We start from the raw sequence: 25042 nt of genomic DNA on the forward strand, positions 1-25042 counted from the left end.
CGGGGTTTCACCGTGTCAGCCAGGAGGGCCTCCATCTCCTGACCTCGTGATCTGCCCGCCTCGGCCTCCCAAAGTGCTGGGATTCCAGGCGTGAGCCACCGTGCCTGGCCTATTTCTGCTAATTTTTTTGTGTTCATTAAATTTGTGGTAGTTCTTGATTTAGTTTTTCTTTTCTTTTTTTTTTTTTTTAGACGGAGTCTCCCTCTGTCGGCTGGAATGCAGTGGCGAGATCTCGGCTCACTGCCAGCTCCGCTTCCCGGGTTCACGCCATTCTCCTGCCTCAGCCTCCCAAGTAGCTGGGACTACAGGCGCCCGCCACCACGCCCGGCTAATTTTTTGTATTTTTAGTAGAGACGGGGTTTCACCGTGTTAGCCAGGATGGTCTCGATCTCCTGACCTCGTGATCTGCCAGCCTCGGCCTCCCAAAGTGCTGAGATTACAGGCGTGAGCCACTGCGCCCGGCTGATTTTGGTTTTCGTTAGAGACCTGGGATTATTTATTTGGAATGCTTTGAAATCAAGAAAAGTCTACTACCTTTTTCATGATGGAGATCAAAATTACATAAACATATGACTTTTGTATTGGCCAATCCTTATAGTAGTTTAAGACAAACTAAAACCTCAAGTTTAGAGTCCAGAAATCTAGTTAGCAGCTAATCATCGACTTTACTTCCTACAGATCAGACACAGTTTTATAACCAAAACTAAGAAATAAAAAAATGGAATTTTTTTTATTGGCTAATAGGTAAATTCTCCATCCTGCTCATGAAAGCAGGTAAACCAAAAATACTAGATACAAAGGAGTTTCAAATTTCAAATTAAGATTAAAATTTGACCTTATTATCACGCACTTTATGTTTTAGAAAAAAAAAATGAGATCTTTAACTTGCCTAAATAGTAGTATAGATATTATGAGTGTAATATTAATATAAGTACTCTTAAATTTCAGTGATTTTTTAATGTATAAGGCACCATGCTAAGCACTGTGGGAGACACCGAATTTTAGAAGTGGCTTGATCTTCAATATTGGACAGTCCAGTTAGAATCACCAGAGACACAGACATGGAAAGTTAACAAGCAATGTGAAGTAATAAGTGCCAAGGTCCAAGAGAATGATATACACAGTGTAAGAGTTCAAGGGAAGGAAGAGCATCTCCAGGAAGGCTGATGAGAGAGGATATCAAGAAGAGGCATTCAGCTAATGCAGAAGGATCATTTGAGGCCAGGAGGTTGAGACCAGCCTGGGCAATGTAGCAAGACCCCATGTCTAAAAACAATTTTTTTTTAATTAGCTGGGTGTGGTGGCTCATGCTTGTAGTCTTAGCTACTCAGGAGTCTGAGGCAGGAGGATCACTTGAGCCCAGGAGTTCAAGGTTACAGGAGGCTATGTTCATACCACTGCACTCCAGCCTGGATGACAGAGCAAGACCCTATCTCTAAAAAAAATGAAAAATAAAAAAATAAGAAGAAAGACTCAAACTGGGACTTGAAGGTGGGTACAGCTTGTGGAGACAACAGGAGTTTTTTTGGTGTACAGGTTGGTGTGCCAAAAGCTAGCGGGACTTGGATTGGATTGGGTTGGTAGAGTGGGCACTGCATTGGTGAAGTGACAGAAGATAATATGAAAAAACAATTGGGTTAAAATTATGAAGAGAAAGCCTTGAATACCAGCCTAATCTTATAGCTTGAAAAATAACCATAGTTTTACAATGTAGCGCATAATGAGAATAAAACCTATTTGCTTAATGATATTGTAGTTCAAATGTCAGAAATGAGAATAAATTCTTAAATATATTTATAATTATTGTGCTATTACAGAATAGCAAATTACTACACAATAAATAAAGAGAAGGGGATAAAACTAAGTGTATAGAGAACATGTGAATAGCTGTTCTGAATACAGGAAGTTCCAGAAATAAAAGGCTAAACCTTTTCTGTGTCACTAATTTGGAAGTTGTCATCCAAATTGGCATAGACTCTTAGGAAGGCAGAACAATTTTCAGAGGTTCTATGGGGGTGTAAATAGAACTGCTAACCCTCTGCATAGGATGCAAAATTCCCCAGACCCTTTGTTCTGTTGTAGATAAATTCTTCTGTTCTATAACAAAGAAACAATCTTAAGGAAAAATATACAACATCAACTTTGCAGAAGACACTGGGTTTTTACTGCAGCTATTTCAAAGGAACCCTTACGCTAACGAGCCAGCCACTTAACTTGGTTCCATTTTCCCACTAAGCACCTGTACATAATGGTTTGGCTACCAGAGCTCTAATACAACTAGAACTTACTGAAGGCAGTAGTATGGTGGAGTAGATAAGTACCATTGTTTGAAGTCAGCAAACCCAGGTTTGAATCCCAACTCTGCCACTTACTAAATCTGTGACCTTATTCAAAGGTACTTGAGTTCTATAAGCTTCAAGCTTCAATGTCCCTTGGCTGCATATAGGGATGATAATAACAATATCTACGTCATATATGTGTTTATAAGTATTAGGTGAAATAATATATATGGATTTTATTGATAGAACCAGGTGTCATCAATACATATTAGCTATAATTATTTTTATTATTATTTTTGCCTCAGTCTCAAGCTCCCAAAATTACCTATGACCTATAGTGGCCTAGAGGATGCCCTCCATAAGCACGTGTGGCTTACCTAAGTATTTATTTCCACAAGTCCCAGCAACAGCACATTATACATTCAGCAAACGTTTAGTTGAGGGACCCACTGTGTTCCAATTCTTGAACTAAAAATAAGTTCAAATCTTAATTGAAAGATTAAAGGTCCAAAGATTAATGTATGAGCCCCTGACATTAAGAAACTCACAGACTCATTATAGAAACAGGGCTTTAAAAATCTGCATTATCATACAATGTAAAGTCAGCTGCAGGCAGCAAGGGTGTCGGTATCCTGTGTTCACTATTGTGTCTGAAGCACCTAGAAGGGTTCCTGGCAAATAAATAGTAGGTGCTCAAATATTTTTCAAATTAATGAAAGAGGACCGGGTATTTTTAATGAAAGTATAAAAAACATACTCTGAGAGCATAAAGGAAGGATGGTTTAGATTGTATTAGAAATTCTGATAAAGCAGAGAATAATAAAAGTAATACATAAAACACACCAAAAATATTTTTACTTACAACATCAATGTAAGTTTGTTTTTTAACCTTTTGATAAAGGCTTAATTTTTTTCTTTGAGTGCACATCTATTAATTATAGTTTATTGGCTCTTTCTTGCATAAACTATCTGTAATCTGTCATTTATGATTTCCAGTTAACATTTCTTAGAGTGAAGCAAGATATTAAAGATACTTGTGAAACAGCCACAGGACTGAATATTTCTTGATTCTTATGATTTTCCTCAATGCTTTGTAATTGCTTCATCCATGTTTAATTTCATGGTTTTTTACAAGACTTCTTTATAAAGTCTTACCAAAGCATTTGATGCAGTTTTATAGAAACCATCCTCTGGCTTTCCTCACTTAGATTTCAATCTGATATTTATTTGAATAATGTCACACCAAATACAACTGGCATAAACAGGTTTGGGAGCAAACACAGCTCATCCAGTGAGAGCAAACACACACACACATGAGCACACTAGTGAGTACTGCCAGCCTTGAGCCTTAAGTGTGCAGTGGACCTCAGTCGGTGTGTTTCACACAAGAAAAGACAATTTCATTACTCCAGTTAATCTGTTAATTGAAGATACATCGAGGAGAGTTTTTAGAATGTTGAAAAAGTAGGTCTTCCTTAAGGAAACCAGGAGTGGGATGAAAGGGCACGCAAGCATAGTGAGTAACACATATGAAGGCATAGAAGCATGAGCAAACATGGCCGTCCGGCACAATTTTAAGTAACTTTCATGACGAGCTCGGAGTGCCATGGAAAATAGCAAAGAGGAGGCTGGAAAGGCAGACAGGGATATAGGGCAGAAGGGAGCTTGCATGCTAGTCATCATATGTGGCAAACAATTTAAAGACAATGCTTTTTGGCAGGTGTAACCTTTTCCTCTCCTACATTCCCACTGCTCCCAGGCTCGCATATTTATGGTATCTGCCTAGACTTTGAAAGCACCTGATTTTGCCATCCCAGTTTAGAACTTGGGACATCCATAGAGACTTTTCGAGTCAGGAAAGGACATGATCAGATTTTCATTTAGAAAAAGATAATTCAGATAGAGCTGTGGATGGTGGCTGGGGCAGGGCAGGGGAGTGACAGTGGAGGTAACTAGTTGGGAGGCAATTGCAGAAGTCTAGATGAGAACGGACGAGGTATTTAATTAAGGTAATGGCAGGAGCCATAGCAAGAAACACATGGATTCCAGAGAGACTTTAAGCTTGTTAGATCCATAGAGTGAAGAATAGGGAAGAGTAGGCTGGCACACAGATTTCTAGCTCAAGTACCTTTTAAAAAGTGGTGATATCATTCATAGAGACAGGAAATGGCAGAGGAAGGAAAAACTGTTGAATGTTGCTGAGTTTAAAGTGTCTGTGCAATAACGAGGTGGGCATGTAGAGTAGGAAGTCATAAATAATGTGTTTAGAGTTGATATCAACAGTTAGGGTTGATGGTGTAGACTTAGGAATCACCACATACAGGAATAGGTGGAGCCAAGCATATAGACGAGATGCCTGTGGACAGAGCTTAGAAAAAAATAGAACATTGTAGAACACTAGCATTTAAGCAACAAGTCATTAAATCATTAAATATGGGGCACGCAGGGAGACAGAGGGAGGAGGAGAGGCAGGGGACATTAGGTGGAAGCCTTGGAGACAGCAAGACAGAGAGAACAGCGAGTAACAGCAGGTGCTGCAGAAAAAACACAATTAGGATGGAAAAGGACCTGTTAGATTTCACCACTCCTGGATCCTATATGAGTAAATAAGAGTCCTTGTTGCTATGTTATTAAATGAGAGTCTCGGAGCTGAAGAGTGATGGGAAGTGAAGACGATTATTTTAAACAGTCTTTCAACTTATCAGCAAAGCTAGTGGGAGAAACCAGATGAGCAAAGCTTAAGGTGTTTGCTTTTTAACAACAAACAAACATCCATTTTGTAAATGGAGGGAGCCAGAAGAGAGAAATGAGACTGAAAATACACAGAAGAGGAGGAGGAGATGACCTCTAGAACACAGGCAGAGGATGAAAATCTCCTTTGAAGGAGGAGGGAAAATCGATAGTGGACAAATGAATTTGTATTTTGGGAAGAAGCCTATGAATTGTGTGTCTAGTGGCTTCTAGTGATATAGTGGAGAAGCTCATCTGCTGAGAGAGGTACGGAGGGCAGGGGCAGCTGGGAGACTTGGAGAAAGCAGGATGGAATTAAGTCGCTTTTGTGAAAAAGAAGAGAGGAAAGTGGCCCTGGACACTGGTCAGGATCCAGAGCTTTCTTGGGAGCCTGGCTGAGTCAGGAATCCACACATCCACAGGGAGCAAACTGTGAAGATTTTCTCTGGCTGTGCTCTGAAGCCCGGCATGAGGACAGAGATGCAGATGATTGGCGGGTCCAGGCATGCATGTTTGCAGAGAGTGCATGACAAAGGAATGAGAGTGGGAAAGGTGTGGGGGCTGCCTAAGGGTGGCTCCTGTGATGAACTGTGAGATCCTGGCTCTGGTTCTGGAAGGAAGGAAAGCCAGGAGTTGGTGGACAGGCTGTGAATGCAGAGTCGCCGCTATTGGGTCACCAAGCGTACATGTGTGAGTTAGTCCTGAAGTGATCAGGCCTAGTGGCTAATAGGCACTCCCTGGGGTTATTTGCGCAAATAACAAAAGTTATGGTCACTTCATTCTATACCATTCTAGGCCAGGATTCTTCTCCACGGAGCCTAACAGAAGCTACTTCATTGCAGATTTAATGAGGTGAAACTTAGCAAAGTTGAAATGTGTTCATTTTAGAGGTTTTATCTCCGGACTCAATTTTAGATGAGGAATTGATACTTAATTGTGATATGTCCAAGTATATACAGATAATGAGTCAAGGGTAAAACTCTGCTCTGCATGTCACCGCGCCACCTCAGCCGTCTACATATCAGGGCCTCTCTTTTGAAATTCAAAACCTACCAAAATTTGCTGCTTTGTTGCACTGGACTTTCAGGCTAATCTTGCACCAATAAATTAAAAATAGTAGAGTATTAAAAATTCTGGAAATCTGTCTTTTTGCACAAGATTATTGACCAGTGTAAAGCAGTTTTTCTTTCCTTAATTCATCCCCTTCCCCAATAAGCCTTGTGATTTAACCTGAGGACCTGCTTTCAGTTCTTTCCTGCATTAGCCCTTCCTCTTTCCTCCCCTCGATTATGGATAGATTAAACCAATAGAGCAAAACTCTAGCAGGAGACATAGTGTCCCTCAAGGAAAAACAATGATGGAAGGCATGTATACAGTGATGGGAAGTTTCACTGGAATTAAGCTCCGTCACCCAGTTTGAAGATCAGCTTCCGGAGTTTTGTTAACACTGGAATGTGAAAAATAATTCCTTCTGCTTCCTGCCACTGCAGTCCTGCACTTTTTAGTGTCCAGAGAAAGGTAGCGAAAAAACAAAAACAAAACTGCTAATTTTTTTGACTGACAGAGTTCTTGTCAGGGGAATACAGTGTTAAGTTTTGAAAGGTGATCACAAAGGTGAAAACACAATGCTCAAATTTATACAGACTGGACTGGGTTTGCATCAGTTTGGAATTTGGTCTACTCCAAAGTTGTTCTGAGGATGCCTCAAGGATTTCTCCGCATCAAGTCTGGGCATCTCTTCCTCAGCCCCTGCACTAAGTTGTTGGGGAACCACCAAGCTACAGAGATGTTGGCACTTTATGCAATACTAACCAGCCATTTTTTCCATTCCAAGGTACTACCTTCTCTGCTACAAATCGAGCGAGGAGCCCCCCATGAGCCCTGACACCTGTGCCACCATTTTGGAAAAAGCTGGTCTCGATAACTGGGCTCTTGGAAAAACAAAAGTAATGTTTTCATGTAATTTTCAGGAAAATAAATAATTATGCTGGATTCACTGAGAATTATAACATTTTACAATGTTTGAAAGTATGGTTTTTTTATGTTATAGAATCTGTAGCTTACAATAGAGGAAGTAAAGTTATAAACTCATAAAGATTTTCTTTTTCATTAACATTAAAGGCTTTTGCTCTTCATAAAGATTTCTTCTAAGAAATACAAAAGGCTGGGCAAGGTAGCAGACACCTGTAATCCCAACACTTTGGAAGGCCGAGGTGGGAGAATGGCTTGAGCCCAGGAGTTCAAGGCTGCAGTAGCTATGATCGCACCACTGCACTCCAGCCTATGCAACTTAAGACCCTGACTCTAAAGAAAAGTTTACGTTGAAATTTAAAAAAAGAAATGCAAGAAAAATTTATCTTGAAGATTTATCAAAAAAGGATAAACCGTAATGATTGTACTTTACTTCAGATGGTATTGAAAACAGATATATATTCTCTAGTTTATCACTACTAAATATAGTTAAAAAGCTGTAGAGAATTATAATGATCCAAATAAGATTCGTGTTTTCCTTTTTTTCTTAATTCTCAGACCTGCTTCTATCATAAACTTGAAATTTTTCTGGAGTAAAATATTCACCAGTATTACTAGACTCGCTATGTGTATTAGACATTGATGTGTTTATATATTAGCTTGTAGAACCTGTGAGATCTTAGCTTATTTAATCCCTTAGAGAACAAAGTAAAAAGCATAACCAATCTTGAATATGGAAGAAAGACAGGTCACTGTTTGGAGAAAGGATGTATTGGTCTTCTCAGGTATTCTCATAGCATTACGAGACAGGGATCAGGAAATAAACAGGGTTCCATTGTGCACTGAATATATCTTAAGGGGGTATGAAATGTATCACAGGGGGAGGATGAGGAAAAGAGCCAAGCTAAAGCCAAGAGATGCTCACAGATTGACCACTCAAGAATACCTACTATCAGCCACACCACAGAAGTAAACCAAAACAAACTCCCATATTTGCAAAGCAATTTATAATATTTGTGTCTTGGGTGTAGGAGATGTGGGAGAGAACTTTAATAATGTTTGGATGAGAAATTAGCCCTGTAACAATTTAAGAGATTAAAAAAAAAAAAAGCCACTTTAAACTGAGTGTCCTGTGTATTCAGTAATGCATATTTACTTTAGTGTTTAGTAAGGGGATATTTTGGGCATTAAAAATGAGTATTTTATTCACACCATTTTCTCTTAGATGATAAATTTCAAAATGATCAATTTCATCAGGCTAAAATCTCATGATTCATGGTCTGAAACACATGCCTAACTTCAAATGGAGTTTTAACTTGTAAAAAGGCCTTTTGCAGTTATAGTTCTGCATGATATTTAAGTAGCATTTTAAAGCTATTTGTATTTTTCCACTTCACCTTTTCCAAGTCATTAACATGGATAGAAAGTATTAATATAGGAACATTTCTAATGTCATGCAAAAAGAAATGATGACCTTTTTAAACAGATTGAATTTTAAATGAATTGTCAACAGCAGAATGGACTAAATGTATTAACATCTAGAGTCCTGTAGAAATTAAAACTGAATTAAATCAAACCTGTAACACAAACGTGTTTACCCATGGTGCCAAGCTTTTAAGTAATGGAACACTGAGAGAATTCTACAGTCAGGGTTATCAGGTCTCATGACTCAGCCATTAAATTTGAATTTAAGTGACTTTCTTGAAGGATTCAATAAACTCTTTGAGATGACTTTTATTAGGAAATTTAGCCATTAAAAGGAAAACAAACAAACAAAAAGCAAGCTTTTCATTTCCTTGGAGGAGGGGAGAGAAATGTTAGATGAGAACACGCAAAGCCTTCGGGCTCCTCTCTTGCTCCAATTGATGTTGATTTTAGAATAATCAAAAGTCAGCCCTCCTTTCTCCATGGCAGCCTTTGGGTCCAGTGAGAACGTTGTTAATGAAATCTGCCTGGGGCCCTCTCTCTGCCTTATTCTCTTCACTGACAACACTATGAGCCCCAAAGGACAGCGACCTGCCTTGTTCATCTCTGTATCCCCAGCAGATACGTACCTGTAACAGGTCTCAATAACATTAATAAACATTAGATGAATTAACTAATGGAACTATAATTCCATCCTCTACTTTATAATAAGATTTCTTCAGATTTTTTTAATTTGGGAAATATAGTTGCCTTTAAAAAATAAAAAGCATAAAAATTAGCTTAGCCCAGAATATACAATGCTAGAAACTTTGCTAAAAGAGCTCAACATCCTCCACTCTTATTGTCTCATCCAACAAAACCTAGTTACCTGTTGTAAATAAACACCATGGTTGTCACCTTCTGCATTTCTTCTCAAAGAAATGTTTTCTTCAAGCATAAAAATCTGTACTGTCATAGTGACATCTAGGGCAAAGAAGCAAAAGACAGTGATTTCCAAAATCTCAAGCAATTTAGAATGTGTTCTATTCTTCAAAGCACAGCACATAACTTTTCACATCTGTGTGCCATGGTTCTTTGTATTCTAATTTTTCAGGTGTTCCTTAAGTATTATCACGTGGAACAATTAAATCTAATGCGAAAGGAAGCTATTGACAAGCTTATTTTGATTCAAGCTTGTGTCAGAGCATTCTTGTGTTCAAGAAGATATCAAAAAATACAGGAGAAAAGGAAAGAAAGTGCTATAATAATACAGTCAGGTAATCTCTTTGACATATTTAGATATGGTCATAAAGTCAAATGTTACAATACTTCTTACAGGCAAACCTCCAATTCTTATGTAGCTTTTGTGTTTAATTCCAGACTGTGTTGCCTTGATACTTTCGCTATATTAAATCTAAGTCAAATTGTTTTAGTGATTGACACTTTTAATATTTGGATAAATGTTTTGTCTTAAATAATTTAATTTTTAACTTTTCTGTCAAGAATTAATGAAACACAATTGACCTATTGTGGAAGACATAGCAAATGATTAATTATAGATCTCAAGAATCATATTATTATAGCTCATTGGACAATAAGAATTTTTTCTACTTTATTTCAAAGGTTACACTTGCCATAATTTTTGACAACTTAAATCTTATTTTGTTAAAGGGCATCCATTTATTTCTATTAACTGTAGGGAAATAATATTTATAACCATACTTTACTTCACAAACTTTTATTAAGCTGTATTAATAGACTTTGGATTTTGCTTTCTATTTTTCCATAAGAATGAAATTTAGATAGAGCTTGTCACAGCCTAGTATGCTCTCTTTCAAATTTTTTTGACTGGACACTTAGAGAAAAAAATGTATTTTGCTTTTTAACCTGATACACACACACACTACAAGCACTGTGTTCTGATATTTTTAATTCTAGTCTATTCCATTTCATTTTTAGATGCTAGATTTGGCCTACTACATCAATTTTGTGATCCACTAATGATTTGCAGCCTGCATTCTGAAGAACACTAATATCGTGGGCAGAGGAGCTGACTGACATTCAAAAGATTAACATTCCAATCCCCGTTCTGTCAATCAGCAATGAGTCATCCTCATCTCTTTTTGTATTTTAAGCCCTTAACTTCTCACTGAGAAATCAAAATGCAAACTCAGTAATTTGGGCTTTAATCCTTTATCCACAATTTCAAAATTTATAAAGCTCTGATAAAAAGGTTCTTCATAGAGCCTTTGGCAGTGAAACATAGCAATGTGATGTGAAGTTATTTACAGTGCTTTACTCACCCAACTTAGTAAAAATATTCTGTTTTTCTGAAGAAATAGTCATTGATTATTGGGCGCTGCCCTGACATAGGCAATGTTACAGAATATATATTTGCTCTGTATTAACTTTCTAAAACTTAAAAAGAATTAATCTGAATTCTCAATATATAATCTGATCATCTGAAATGTATCTGGCCAAAATATATGAAACACATAGCAAAAAAATGAAAATGATTATTACCAAATTTTAAGCAAATGAGCACACCTTGTCATCAACTTTGCTCATCTCTATCATTTTGATTTCATTTTAGTACTCTTCTTAGTATGAAAGTTACTTTAGTTATTATTGCTATAGCTTGCCATGTAGAAGAATCTTGTTAATGAATCACATTTTTAAGTGAACCTGTTCTATTTGGCATTTTAATTTTATTTTCCTCTTTGACATCAATGGTCAAAGCCACCATTTCTACTCTTTAAAGTAAATTTCTTTTATTTGTTTATGATTAACACTACTATGGGCTTTGTATGTTTCAGCTGCAAGAGGACACCTTGTCAGGAAACAAAGAAAAGAAATTGTTAACGTGAAAAACACAGCAGTAACAACCATTCAGACTTCTGATCAGGAATTCGACTACAAGAAAAACTTTGAAAATACAAGGTATAATGATGTTCATTCTTATACCGTTGTAACATATAGGTTTTTCAGATCTGTAAGGTCATAGAATAATGTTCACAGCCTTTCTTGTACTAGTCAGGTTCCTGATACTGACACATCAAATGTCAGTGAACACCCAGAGGCTACTTTTGTGTTCTCTATCCTATTTTGGAGTTATTTCTCAAAATTTTTCTTCTTTGGCTTCTACCAGATTGCTTTCTATAATTCTACTCCTAATTCTGAGTGTCCTTTGCTAATATGTCCTCCAATCCCCACATTTAAATCCTCATCCATATCTAAATGTGTCCCTGGGCCCTCTCATTCATTCCAGTGGCTTTAATAGCCAATATGCCATTGGCCCCTATGTCATAATCACCAGCTGCCCTTTTTTCTTCTGAGCCCTCATGTCTGTACTTGCAAGCGCATGTTAGCAAACCACTTATTCACTTATTCAGCAGGCTTTATGCTGGGCGGTGGGGACACATAGATACATGAAGCAAAATCCTTATCCTCAAATTTCTCACAGTATTACAGAAAAAACAGGACAGACAAACACATCCCTCTTGTAAAATGTGTTAACTCTGCTATAAAAATAGGGAAAGGGTACACTGGGGGCAAGGAGGAGGGAACCCTGCCTTGGTTGGTAGTGATTAGGGAAAGGGAAAAATAGCTACATTTTGCCCAAGTGGTGAAACTTGAATTTATCAAACTCAGTACATGGTCATCCAGGGAGATAAAGATCATTCCAGCCCCAACCCTAGTCCCCTTGTTTTTAACATCAAAACTGGCCATAGAAAGGGTAAAGGAATGAAATAGAAGAAGAGGTGGCTTCCTGGCTTCCTTTTTTCCACACACACTCACATCTAACGTTCTCTTCACCCACCGCTATTCTTCTCTCCTGCCAATAGTGGTCTCACAGATGATCTCATAGATGACGTCTCTGCCACCTCTTCCCCTCACCTTCACCCACACACTCCCTGAATCCCTCAGGCCAACCTCATTTCCTTATTTGAAAAACAAGAATGTTTATCTGAAGTTCAGAGACATTTGGTGTTTTCAGTTTTTGTGTATTCTGAGACCTATATATATGTTCTTTGTCTTTGCTTGTGAGGATCCAAATGATTTGTTTCTCTTTGTTACTGGCTGTAAAACAGTCCAGCAAACTTCCAAACATCACAGGCCTGCCTCAGGAGCAGGAGGCTGGATGATACCTGTGACTTCTGTACTTCAGTCTGGAGGCTGAGAGAAATATAAACTGGCTGCAAGTTGAAGAAAGATGGACTAATTGTACTACTTCTAGAAATTGCTGCTTGTAGATATCACATCTAATAAGGAAGTGTGATGTTCAATTACATACCCATTTGCTACCACCTTTCTTCTGAAGATACCAGGGATTAGCTTTCAATGTAGCAGATACTTATTAAGAATCTACTGCACACAAGATCCACTTCAGGGCACATGAGTGTGAGTAAGAAGCTATCACTGTGGTCTGGGATGGAGAATTTGACATTGATTGGGCTAACTCTCATGGGAGGTGGATGACAAAGTCAGACATGAAAGAAGTACAGGCAGAAAGTCAAGGGAAGCTTGTAGAGAGGAAAGTTAGGGAAGGGAGAGGCAGGTGGGCCTGACCACTGCCAGAGATCTGTGGGCCAGCACTCCCTCCCTCCGCCACTTCCGACTTTCCTTTTCCCTCAGCTACCTGAAGCGCTTGTTTTCACTTAACCATTCCCTGTCAGAGCCCCTGAGCTGTGACCTAGAATACCACAGCGGGGAGCTGGAGAAAGGCCCAGGCCAGCAGGGCTCTCCAGCAGATGTCAGAAGAGATCGCCAGTCCTCCCCGTGCTGGAGCTCTGAAGGGTCGATCCTCAGAAGCACCCATCATTGCACATGGTCCCCAGCCAGCCGCAACACAGAGTAGAGTCGCCTGAGCCCAGACATATAACTGATGTGGGAATTTCAGCAGTGTGTACAAGTCTTCACCAGTGAAATGCATTTAAAGGATCAAAACTAACATAAATGGATTTTTCGGAATGTAATCAGTTACGGACTGCACGCTTATCTTCTCTTATTAGTTGTATTTTAAATAAATGTAAGCATTCTCAGAGAGGTCAGTATTATGGAGGAATTCAAAATACTAGTGTAGCGATTCATCAAAATCATGGGCATCTGGTACCCTACCTAGTTTTTTGACTGATCCTAGCAGGATTCTGCTATGCCTCCTGTACTAGCCTGGGGATACCACAGTAATTCTAGTCCTAGGAAGTGGCTAACAGAATTAGAAAAATGGAATCCCGGTAGCTTTTTCCAGATTTGACTCAAAGAAGAGTCCGACTTCACAAACAGATCACAGAAGACCTAAACTCTCACATGGGTTTCTGGGCTAAGATGAAAAGTTTGGTGCAAAAGCCCTCCAAGTAGCAACGAGAGGTGTTAGCATATCAAGGTGTCATGGTATGACATTTTTATTCCATCTTAACTTTTTTCTTGGCTGTATTGCTCTTGTAAGGGTTTTGCCCTTGGCTAGAAAAAAAAAAAAAAAAAAAGATGCAGAGAAAACCTTATCTTCAAGCGAAGGGGAAATCATTTTGGAAGGATATTAGCAAAGTAGCAACTGTGAAATTTTGGCCACCGTATTACATGATCATGAACTGTAGCGAGGACATTGCTTTTCCTTTAATTTTATAAGATACTTCCTCTGATCAGTAAACTTAGTGCTTATTAAAGTATAGTATGTCAGCCAAGTGAACATACCCTGCTTACTGGTATCAAACTTAGGTATATTTTTCACAGCATCTCACTACTAATGGTACTTTGTTTTGAAAAGGATATATTTTGAAAGGATTAAGTTCCTAGAATGTTGATATCTCATTAAATGAAAAGATGGTTCTTCATATGCTAGGATATTTCTCACTCTGAGTTGAATCTGGTTTTCTCATTATTTGAGTAGTTATCACAGTTGTCACCAGAGAGAACATTCTGGAAAGCACTTGATTAATGTGACTTGAGACATTTTAATTTTGAGCTTTCTTTGTTCCTTTTGCCTTTCTCCCACCAGTATCTAGCATATAGCTATTGCCAAAAGAAGTAATAAGCTCCAGTTTAGTACTGTATATTCAAAGATAATATATTTTACACAGGGAATCTTTCGTGAAGAAACAAGCAGAAAATGCAGTCTCTGCTAATGAAAGATTCATTTCAGCTCCAAATAATAAAGGAAGTGTATCTGTAGTGAAGACTTCCACTTTCAAACCTGAAGAGGAAACCACCAATGCTGTGGAGAGTAACAACAGAGTGTATCAGACTCCAAAAAAAATGAATAATGTGTATGAGGAAGAGGTTAAGCAAGAATTCTACCTTGTAGGGCCAGAAGTAAGCCCCAAACAGAAGTCTGTCAAAGACCTGGAAGAGAACAGCAAGCTAAGGAAAGTGGAGAAAGGGGAAGCTATGATCCAGAGTTACTGTCAGAGGTACACAGAGGAGAGGAATTGTGAAGAGTCAAAAACAGCATATCTAGAAAGGAAGGCCATATCAGAAAGGCCAAGCTACCCAGTGCCTTGGTTAGCTGAAAATGAGACTTCCTTTAAAAAAACTTTGGAACCTACACTTAGCCAAAGGTCAATTTATGAAAATGCAAACAGCACAGAAAAAGAAAAGAAGACATCTGTAGTTACCCAGAGTGCACCGATATGCAGCCAGGAGGGAGGTGGAGGCCGTCTGAGGCATGAGACAGTCAAAGAGAGGCAAGTTGAACCAGTGACACGGGCCCAGGAGGAAGAAGGTAAAGCAGCGGTATTCATTCAGAGCAAATACCAGGGTTACAAGAGAAGGCAGCAGTTGAGGAAGGACAAGATGTCTTCTTTTAAGCATCAGAGGATTGTCACAACACCAACAGAAGTAGCAAGAAACACTCATAATTTGTATTCCTATCCCACAAAACATGAAGAAATCAATAACATCAAGAAGAAGGATAACAAAGACTCGAAAGCAACTTCAGAAAGAGAAGCATGTGATTTGGCAATTTTTTCAAAACAGGTATGTGAATAAATGAATTTATTTACTAATAAAAGTCCCTGGGAACTATACAATAACTGAATTAAACACATAATTAATAACTGGTAGATTGTTTTATCTGTGTTGATGGGCCCGCAAACGTTTTTAATAAAATGTCTCAGGGATTGTGCTATTCAAATAACCAGGAACTTTTAACCCAATTTACCATTGTAACAATAGTATAAAATATGATAGAAACCTCATGTAGTCGTGATACTAGAGATTGGTTTATACAGCTTACTAAAATGCTGAGGCTCGACAGTGAAAAGTTTGATGTATCTGTGAGATCTTTAATTATAGCTTAAAAAAAAAAGGTCGTTTTAAGTTTTCTAAATCCTCCAAAGTTTATGCTTTCTCCCTTTCACAAATTTGAGAAGACATAATTAGGTATCAGAGTTTGATAGGTAGCCACACCAAAGCATATACAGTGAAGATGAAAGTCTGCATGTCACATCATGACAGTGAATGAACAGTCATGGAAAATAAGGAATCACAAAGAAAAAACGCAGAGAAAAGTTCCCTCCTGGAGAATATCTCATGCCAATCATAGGTGTGTTTCAGCTGTTTCTAGAGAGGAACATAGGAAGCAACAGGTTTTAGGGCTTCTCATGGGTATACATGCAATTTGTCTCTGATACATACAATTTATCTCTGATACATATAATTTATCTCTTATAAATTGGTGCTATGGAAAGATCGCAAGAACCAGCTTCTGTAAATACCAATTCCAGTTCCTCCTTTCTCTTTCTAGGCATTTGACCTTCATAAAATCACTTTATGTGTTAGCACTGTTATTTTCTCCAGTGTGAAATGAAGAGTTTTAACTAGATCTCTAAAATACATGAATTTCCAGGGTAATCAATGGTGTATGAAGTAATAAAAGAAATATCATAATGGGTTAGTTCCAAGGACTATCTAATATTCCTGAGTCCCTAAACTCCCCTTTTTGTATTTGACAGTGGCTGAGCCTATGAGAAACACGATAACTGCACTTGGACCCTTCCTTAGTGCGAGAAGTGTGGCCCAAACATCTCCAACTTCTAGCTGTCAGTAGAGATCTGCCATTTTTTAATTTACCCATCCCCTTCCTACTCTTCTTAAGCATGTGGAAATAGTGAGTTTAACGAACATACAGTTCTTCTCACTCCAAAGACCAAATCAGGGATTAGAACTCAGACTTGCTATGCCGTGGAGACATGAGATGTAGAATTACCAAGGCATCCACTCGGAGCTGGCCAGTAATGCCATGGAGTAAATTCACTGCTCCATGGAACAAAGCTAGAGGCTGTCCCAGCAGGAGCCTCACACTCAACCCAGCAGGACAGCCGTGTTCTCAGAGCCAGGATGCAGACACGACAGAGGCGGGGCGGGGGAGGGGAGGGGCAGAATGGAAAGAGAAACCAGAATAGAGCAGCCCTGAAATCAGGGTAAAAGACTGGAAAGAAGGCCAGGCGCGGTGGCTCATGCCTGTAATCCCAGCACTTTGGTAGGCTGAGGAGGGCGGATCATGAGGTCAGGAGATCGAGACCATCCTGGCTAACATGGTGAAACCCCGTCTCTACTAAACATACAAAAAATCAGCCAGGCGTGGTGGCAGGCACCTGTAGTCCCAGCTACTCTGGAGGCTGAGGCAGGAGAATGGCGTGAACCCGGGAGGCGGAGCTTGCAGTGAGCGGAGATCGCACCACTGCACTCCAGCCTGGGCGACAGAGCGAGGCTCCGTCTCAAAAAAAAAAAAAAAAAAAAAAAAAAAAAAGACTGGAAAGAAAAAGAAGGAGGTTTGCACAATCAAAGGCAGCAGAGGGGTCCTCAGGACAGAAGCAGAAAGGCAAACACAGCAGAGTGGCAAGGCTGGAAGCCAGATCTCAGAAACCTGGGAAGGAGTTGATCAGAACAGAATTCTGCATGTAGCATGACGTGCTTGGCAGTTTTAAAGAAAAATGTGAGATGGCAAGTATTCAGAGCACAAGGGGGGAAGGTTGTCAGGTGAGAATTTTATCAGACCTTGGTGCAAGGGACAGGATGGGCCCTGGAGAGGAACATGAGAGTCCCCAAGAGTGCTGGTAAGGTGTTTCCCAGCCCCCGGTGCCTGCAGAACTCTCTGTATTCTTTTCCTTGATTTAACCTGACACATGACCTTCTTTTTAGATATCAAAGTTATCTGAAGAATATTTCATTCTGCAGAAAAAATTGAATGAAATGATTTTGTCACAGCAACTGAAGCCACTTTATCTGGTTGTCTCGCACCATAAGCCAATTAATAGACGAGTTTCTTCTCAGCAGTGCCTCTCAGGTAAAAATCAGTAGAGTTAGAACTTCCTGAATGGGAAGGAAATGCCAGATACTTTGTTTATTAGTTTCCCACCGTTATTATATGGCAGATTTGAGGAGCCTGTGTCCTGTCTTAGGAGAACCTTTATTTCATTTCTTATATGGAGATACACTTTTTTTAGGATGTTCTACCCACTTTCTATCTTCTCTGACTTAATTCCCCTCCATTTAGTATGTTTTCCTTTTTTCATTTTAACTAGAACTTGGCGTATGTCACCAGAAGGGAATAAAAAGGAGTAGTATAGAGAGGGGAGCTGGCAGGAGGCAGATTTGATAAGAGAGAACAAAAATAGAAATAGAAATATTTCTATTTCCTTTGTCAACATCTGCAACCTTGAGTATAGAGTGTGGAAGGTGCAAAACCCCATTATACAAGAAATATTGTTATTGAACTTTTTTCTAGTCAACCTATTATACTAAACTGGTGAGGAATTCAATCTCAATAATTTTCAGACCTCCCTCTCCCCAGAGCTGTGCAAAGGTTTTATGGCCTTGCACACCACCAAAAGATCAGGTACACCCTGGTCTTTTGCCCATGAAGTCTCTGGTCATTTGCCCATGAAGTTACTGTTGGGACACTCATGGCTCCAGCTGGCCTCCACGAGCCCTTCAAGTTGGGAGGTCTGGCTGCTCCCACACCCTGCAAGTGGCATCTAGACCGTGGGGGTCTGGAGCCTCATATTATCCATGCCCACTCCAGGTAGCCATTCTCTCTGCAGTCTTATGACCTCCCCCAGGAGCTGTCATGGTAAAGTTCAGGAGTCCCACGACTTTGAACCCTGCTGACCTCTGCCCAGAAGAATCTGCATTTATTTTCCCTTGCTTTCTTGGAGGCCCTCCGCAATCTCACTGCCCCGTTCAGGGATCCCTGACATCATCTCTGCAATGAGTTTGGCTGTTACCAAAGACAGGAGGAGCCACTGACCTCATGCAACTTCTAATTTCTTCCGTGAAAAAATCTCTGAGGCAGAAATATACTAAGATGCACTTGGCTGTTTGCCTGATATGAGAGGAAGGGGAAATACCTTAATGTTTTCACCAATTATTCTGCCACATCGTTTTCAAGTCAAGAATTGCAGTCAAGCTGACCACAAATGGCTCTTTGGTGCCCTTCATTCCTGCTGCTCTCCTGCTTTCTGGCCCTGGCTGAGAGCCTCCTGCTGTGAAGAAGAGAGACTAGCAAGTCAGAGCCCAGAGGCCCATTCATTTGGCTGCTGCAATGGCCTGTGCCCAGGGGGCATGCTGGCAGGGTAGGAGCTGAGGGAAGGCCAGGGCTTCAGGTTCTCTCATGGTCACAGAAGTGGCAGCACTGGTGAGTGTGGGGCAGAGAGGAGCAGGTGGTGTGGGGAAGCAAGGAAGCCAGGCAGCTCACCCCAGGCCGCTGCTGGAAAGGAGAGGTACAAATGGGAGGCAGTGTCCTGGGAGGAAGTAGAGGTTGCCACCAAGATTTTCACTTTTGAACATCTCAGGGAAGAGGTTGCCACCAAGATTTTCACTTTTGAACATCTCAGGGACTTTAAACAAGCCTGAGAAGCAGCAGAATTTTATGAGAAAGTCAAATTAGTTCACCTTATTCTTTTTTTTTTTTCGTTGAGACAGAGTCTCGCTCTGTTGCCCAGGCTGGAGTGCAGTGGCACAATCTCAGCTCACTGCAACCTCCGCCTCCCAGATTCAAGCTATTCTCCTGCCTCAGCATCCCGAGTAGCTGGGAGTACAGGCACGCGCCACCACACCTGGCTAATTTTTCTGTATTTTTAGTAGAGATGAGGTTTCGCCATGTTGGGCAGGCTGGTCTCGAACTCTGACCTCAGGTGATCCGCTCGCCTCTGCCTCCCAAAGTACTGGGATTACAGGTGAGTCACTGTGCCTGGCCGAGTTCACCTTATTCTTGAATCTTTCATTTTTTTGTGGACTTAAGAAGAATATTAGAAATCAATTCTTAGCTTACATGAAGAGGATTGTAGCTCAGAAATATTTCTTTAGCCCGTTGGGTTTAGAGGGAGAATCTTTTTTTGTTCTCTGCACACATGGAGAAGTTTCATATTATACTACACTTCTTTAAGGCTAAATTGGCAAACATCTGAATTGTCCCATGTCCTAAAGAGTAGCAGAGAAAGTGCCTGAGAGAGGGCCTGATGTGGCCTAATGACACAGGAGTATCTGTGTGGATCTGACAATCCAGAACCCAAGAGGAAGGGGGACAGTGGGAGATACAGTCCAGTGACCAGATACCAGACAGGGCAAGTTATTCAGCAGATGCCCGTGACCAGCCAAAAATGGCTGCAGACCAGATGGCCGCTCCCCACTAATGCCATGAAGCTGTGAAAGTCCCCTACGCCAATCCCCAACTTACATGTGGCAGGACAGGCAGGAAAAGGGAAGGCTGAATGTAAGCCATCAATGTTCTTAGTGTCTATTTAGTCATTTTAGGTTTCTGACCCTAACCTAAAATGACTAGATCTACTCAGAAGACATGAAGAATGTAGAATTTAGCTAGAATTTGTTGAAAATTCTAGCTAGATTCTAGCTAGAAAGTAGAAATTAGCACTATGATAAATTAAATTTAGTTTTAAGTATATTAATGTTTTTGTATATCTGAATTGTTGTACATTGTAAAAAATGTTTTGAAAATCTGATTACACTGTAGGAATAGAACTTGAGAGCCACGAAGAGAAAAGGGGAAGGCCAGCAAGAGATGATGGTAGCTAGGATGAGGTAGTGGCTAAGAAGGCAGTTTAAAGCAATGGTTAGTTTATAGATTACAAAGGATTTGATAATTGATTGCACAGGAAAGGGGGCATGCCCAGGTCTCTAACATGATCAGCTAGTATCATGGTGGATGGTGGTATGTCATTACCTGAGATGGGAAAGATTAGATAAAGAGCAGGAGTATGCATTCAATTTGGGCTGTGTTAAGTATGAGAAGCCTTTGATGAATTGGGGACAACCTCTCAGTAGGCAGTTGGACACATACGGGGTAACTGAAGCCATGGAGGACAAGAGAAGCTCCAGGAAATTTACCTACACTGAGAAGAGAAGACAGCCTAGTGTGAGAGTCTGCACATGTGCAGGTCGGGTAGAGAGGAACCAGGAAAGAGGAGCAACCAGAGATGGGCAACCAGGGAGCCTAGACCCTCTGAAGCCAAGGGAGGAGGGTCCTAAGAGGATTGTGTGCAGAAGGATTCAGACAGAACAAGTCAAAAGGGAACCAGAAAACATTTGTTAAATTTCCTATTCATTAACAATTACTGAATTCTTCAGATCTTATTTAAATATTAGAATAGAGACAGACGGAAAGGGTGAATGCACATCATCACTGGGGTACTTTGGGGACAGATTCATCCCAGTGTTTGTGGATATAATTTGTGTTCACATATGTTAACAATTTATATTTTCTTTAAAAAAATCCTTGAATAGCTTATAAAAGCTCATTGTAAAATATAGTTCAAAGAACTAAAACAGACAATTGGGCCAGATATTACTTAGCTAATATTTAATCCCTGCAATAGAACCAGTTTCTTTCCACATCCCAAAGATGTGCACATTAGGTGAACTGGTGTGTCTACATGGTCCCAGTGAGAGAGAGAGAGTGTGTGTGTCTGAGTGTGCCCGCAATGGAATGGCATCTTGTCCAGCCTTGCACCCTGAATTTCCAGTAGACGCTCCGGCCATCCATGACTCTGAACTGGAACAATTGAGTAAAAAATTTTCTTACTTGTCTTTCTTAACCTACCTTCCTTCCTTCCTTCCTTCCTTCCTTTCTTTCTCTTCCTTTCCTTCCTTCCTTCCTTCCTTCCTTCTTTCCTTTCTTTCCTTTCTTTCTTTCTTTTTTTTTTTTTTGAGACAGAATTTCGCTCTGTCTCCCAGGCTGGAATGCAGTGGCGCGATCTGGGCTCACCACAGCCTCCACAACCTCTGCCTCCCGGGTTCAAGCAATTCTCCTGCCTCAACCTCTCAAGTAGCTGGGATTACAGGCATGTACCACCATGCCCAGCTAGTTTTTGTCTTTTAGTAGAGGGGGGGTTTCACCATGTTGGCCAGGCTGGTCTCAAACTTCTGACCTCAGGTGGCTCATGCCTGTATAATCCCAGCACATTGGGAGGCTGAGGCAGGTGGATCACCTGAGGTCAGGAGTTCAAGACCAGCCTGACCAATATGGTGAAACCCCTTCTCTACTAAATACAAAAATTAGCTGGGCCTGGTGGCAGGTGCCTGTAATCCCAGCTACTCTGGAGGCTGAGGCAAGTAGAATTACTTGAACCCGGGAGGTGGAAGTTGCAGTGAGCCGAAATTGTGCCACTGCACTCCAGCCTGGGTGACAGAGCGAGACTCCGTCTCAAAAAAAAAAAAAAAAACAAGAAGAAGAAAAAGAACAACAACAACAAGGGACAACTTCCCAGGTGTGGGATTTCATAACATCTAAATCTTCTGATTTTCCTGAAGAAAATATACATAAAATGATTATTCATCTGTTTTCAAAAGGGAACTCAGTCTGAAGACAGTAGGAATTATATTGACTGAACACTTCAGCTTTAATACAGCTAATAACTCTGCTTGCCTTCTGCTTTAAATATTTATTTATTTATTTATTTTTGAGACAGAGTCTTGCTCTGTCACCCAGGCTGTAGTGCAGTGGCGCGATCTTGGCTCACTGCAAGCTCCGCCTCCCAGGTTCTCACAATTCTCCTGCCTCAGCCTCCCGAGTAGCTGGGGCTCCAGGCACCAGCCACCACGCCCGGCTAATTTTTTGTATTTTTAGTAGAGACGGGGTTTCACTGTGTTAGCCAGGATGGTCTCAATCTCCTGACCTTTGATCCACCCACCTTGGCCTCCCAAAGTGCTGGGATTACACCGTGCCCAGCCTAATTTTTTTTTTTTTTTGAGACGGAGTTTCACTCTTGTTGTCCAGGCTGGAGTGCAATGGCGCGTTCTCAGCTTGCTGGAACCTCCGCCTCCTGGGTTCAAGTGATTCTCCTGCCTCAGCCTCCCCAGTAGCTGGGATTACAGGCGACCACCACCATGCCCAGCTAATTTTTGTATTTTTTTTATTAGAGACTGGGTTTCACCATGTTGGCCGGGCTGATCTCAAACTCCTGACGTTAAGTGATCTGCCCACCTTTACCTCCCAAAGTGCTGGGATTACAGGCGTGAGCCACTGCACCTGACCTAATTTTTCTTAAATGTATTCATAGTTCACATTTATTTCAGTGTTGGTCTCTGTTGAGAAGTTTGGTAATGTTTTTGTGACCAGAAATATACCATAAGAAGTTAACTCTTGTTTATATCAGTCTATTGTAAAATTGGTCATTTCGCTTAAAGTTGCAGTTTCTAAGAACCCATCGACATTGTCAAGTGAGAACTTACTGTATGATGATGTGGCTGTTCAAAGAATTACCTCCAACAAAGGTTCCAAGAACTCACAGTGTTTTATGCAAACACATTCAAACATTCATGGAACAGATAAATCTCATTGTATGTGATTTGTTTGAGAAAAAAAAAGAAAGAAAAATATACGAAGTTACCTATTTTATGATGTTCATCTATCCTAGAACAAAAGTCTAACAATAACATTTTTTAAAAGCTATTGTTCAATCTCAATTATTAATTAATTAATTTTTGAGACAGAGTCTCACTCTGTCACCCAGGCTGGAGTGCAGTGGCACGACCTTGGCTCACTGCCACCTCTGCCTGCTGGGTTCAAGTGATTCTCATGCCTCAGCCTCCCGAGTAGCCGGGACTACAAATGTGCGGCACCACGCCTGGCTACTTTTTTGTATTTTTAGTAGAGATGGGGTTTCACCATGTTGGCCAGGCTGGTCTTGAACTCTTGACCTCAGGTGATCCACCCGCCTCAGCCTCCCAAAGTGCTGGGATTACAAGTGTGAGCCACTGCGCCTGGCCTCAATTATTAATTTAGAGATAAAACTCCTGAGTACAGTATTTAATACTAGCTAATGGAATGCAATAGTACATTAAAAGACTGTCCACATAATACATATTAATATAACATATCAAAAGATCAAAAAAACTATCTTGATAAATGCTGAAACAGTTTTCAGTAAAATCCAACACTCTGTACTGATGAAATGTAGAACTCTTACTAAACCAAAAGCAGAAGGATATTCTTTAACAATATGAAGAATACGTTTCTTAATTCAATCATCTACCTCATAATTAACTATAAAACACTGGAAGCAGTTTCATTAAAAAGGAGGATGAAGATAAAGATACTAGTAACACCACATTTTTATGTTATTGGGAAATTTCCAGTTAATGCAATAAGACAGCAAAGAGAAGCTTTTTCAAAAAGCATAACTATCAAAAGGGAACAGATGGGATTGTAGGACTATTAGCAGACAACATTAAAAATGCAATGATTGATGCTAGGAATAGAATTCAATAAGGATGTATAGTTATATAGATAGATATTCTTTCCTATAAAAATTTCTAAAAGAAAAAGAGCCCATTGGAAATAATAACAACAACAAAAAAATCAATACCTTGAAATAAAGCTAGCAACCAAACCTCAAAGAGACAAAAAAGAAGAGATGCATAATGGAATGATACATTGTGTTTCTGAATTGAAAGATAAAATACTGTAAACATGACCATTCTAAAATTACTTTCTATGTTTAAAAAAATTGCATTCAAAATCTCTATGAGCTTTTCTTTGGAACTTAAGAAAATATCCCTAAGGATCATTTGTAAATTTCAGAGAAAAAAAAGAACAACTATAAATGAGGACTTACTTATTAGATAGTAAAATGAATAATGCTATAATAATTAAAATCATGTCTCCTTTACAAAAATCAATCACAGATTAATGAAACAGAAAAGCCCTAAAATTGGCCTGAGTATTTATAAAAACCTGTCATTTACAAAAAGATACATACAAACAGAAAAGAAATGGATGGATAATGCTTAAAATATCTCTGATTTGGGATGAGGAAATAAAATATTCTTGTCTTCTGCTGAATGCCCAGATATTTTCCAGATGCACTGACCATTTAAATGTAAGAAATAAACAAACCAAATGAAGCCAGATGCTATGAACTGAGCATTTCACAATCTCTGCTTAGAAAGGACAAACCATAAGAAGTAATAAAAGGAATTACAAAGAAAAACTGTGATAAATTTGGATTACATGAATGTTAAAACCTTCTAGAAATTCCAAAGCATCATTAAAAGTTAAAGAGCTGAAGACAAAATATTTGGAACAAATGTAAAAAGAGTTAAACTGTTTAGCGTAGAAAGAGCTCTTTATAAATCATTCGGAAAAATAGCACTCTCAATGGAAAAATGGCACAAGCCATTAATTTATTTACAAAAGAAGAAAT

General features: G+C 39.7%; 1 protein-coding gene across 2 annotated transcripts in view; it reads left to right on the forward strand.

Annotated features, from left to right (window-relative positions):
* The window catches only part of MYO3A (myosin IIIA), a 271671-nt gene that overhangs the window by 215726 nt on the left and 30903 nt on the right, over nt 1-25042 (forward strand). Inside the window, exons 27-31 of one of the 2 annotated variants that reach the window (XM_054436017.1) lie at nt 6844-6955; nt 9499-9661; nt 11201-11324; nt 14462-15356; nt 17523-17667. In XM_054436017.1, the coding sequence (XP_054291992.1) occupies nt 6844-6955; nt 9499-9661; nt 11201-11324; nt 14462-15356; nt 17523-17667 (1439 nt within the window). The remainder of the gene's footprint in view (nt 1-6843; nt 6956-9498; nt 9662-11200; nt 11325-14461; nt 15357-17522; nt 17668-25042) is intronic. The other variant, XM_054436018.1, reaches the window with a different exon arrangement.

Source organism: Pongo pygmaeus, chromosome 8, assembly GCF_028885625.2.
Source record: "Pongo pygmaeus isolate AG05252 chromosome 8, NHGRI_mPonPyg2-v2.0_pri, whole genome shotgun sequence".
In the NCBI taxonomy this organism is placed as follows: domain Eukaryota; kingdom Metazoa; phylum Chordata; class Mammalia; order Primates; family Hominidae; genus Pongo; species Pongo pygmaeus.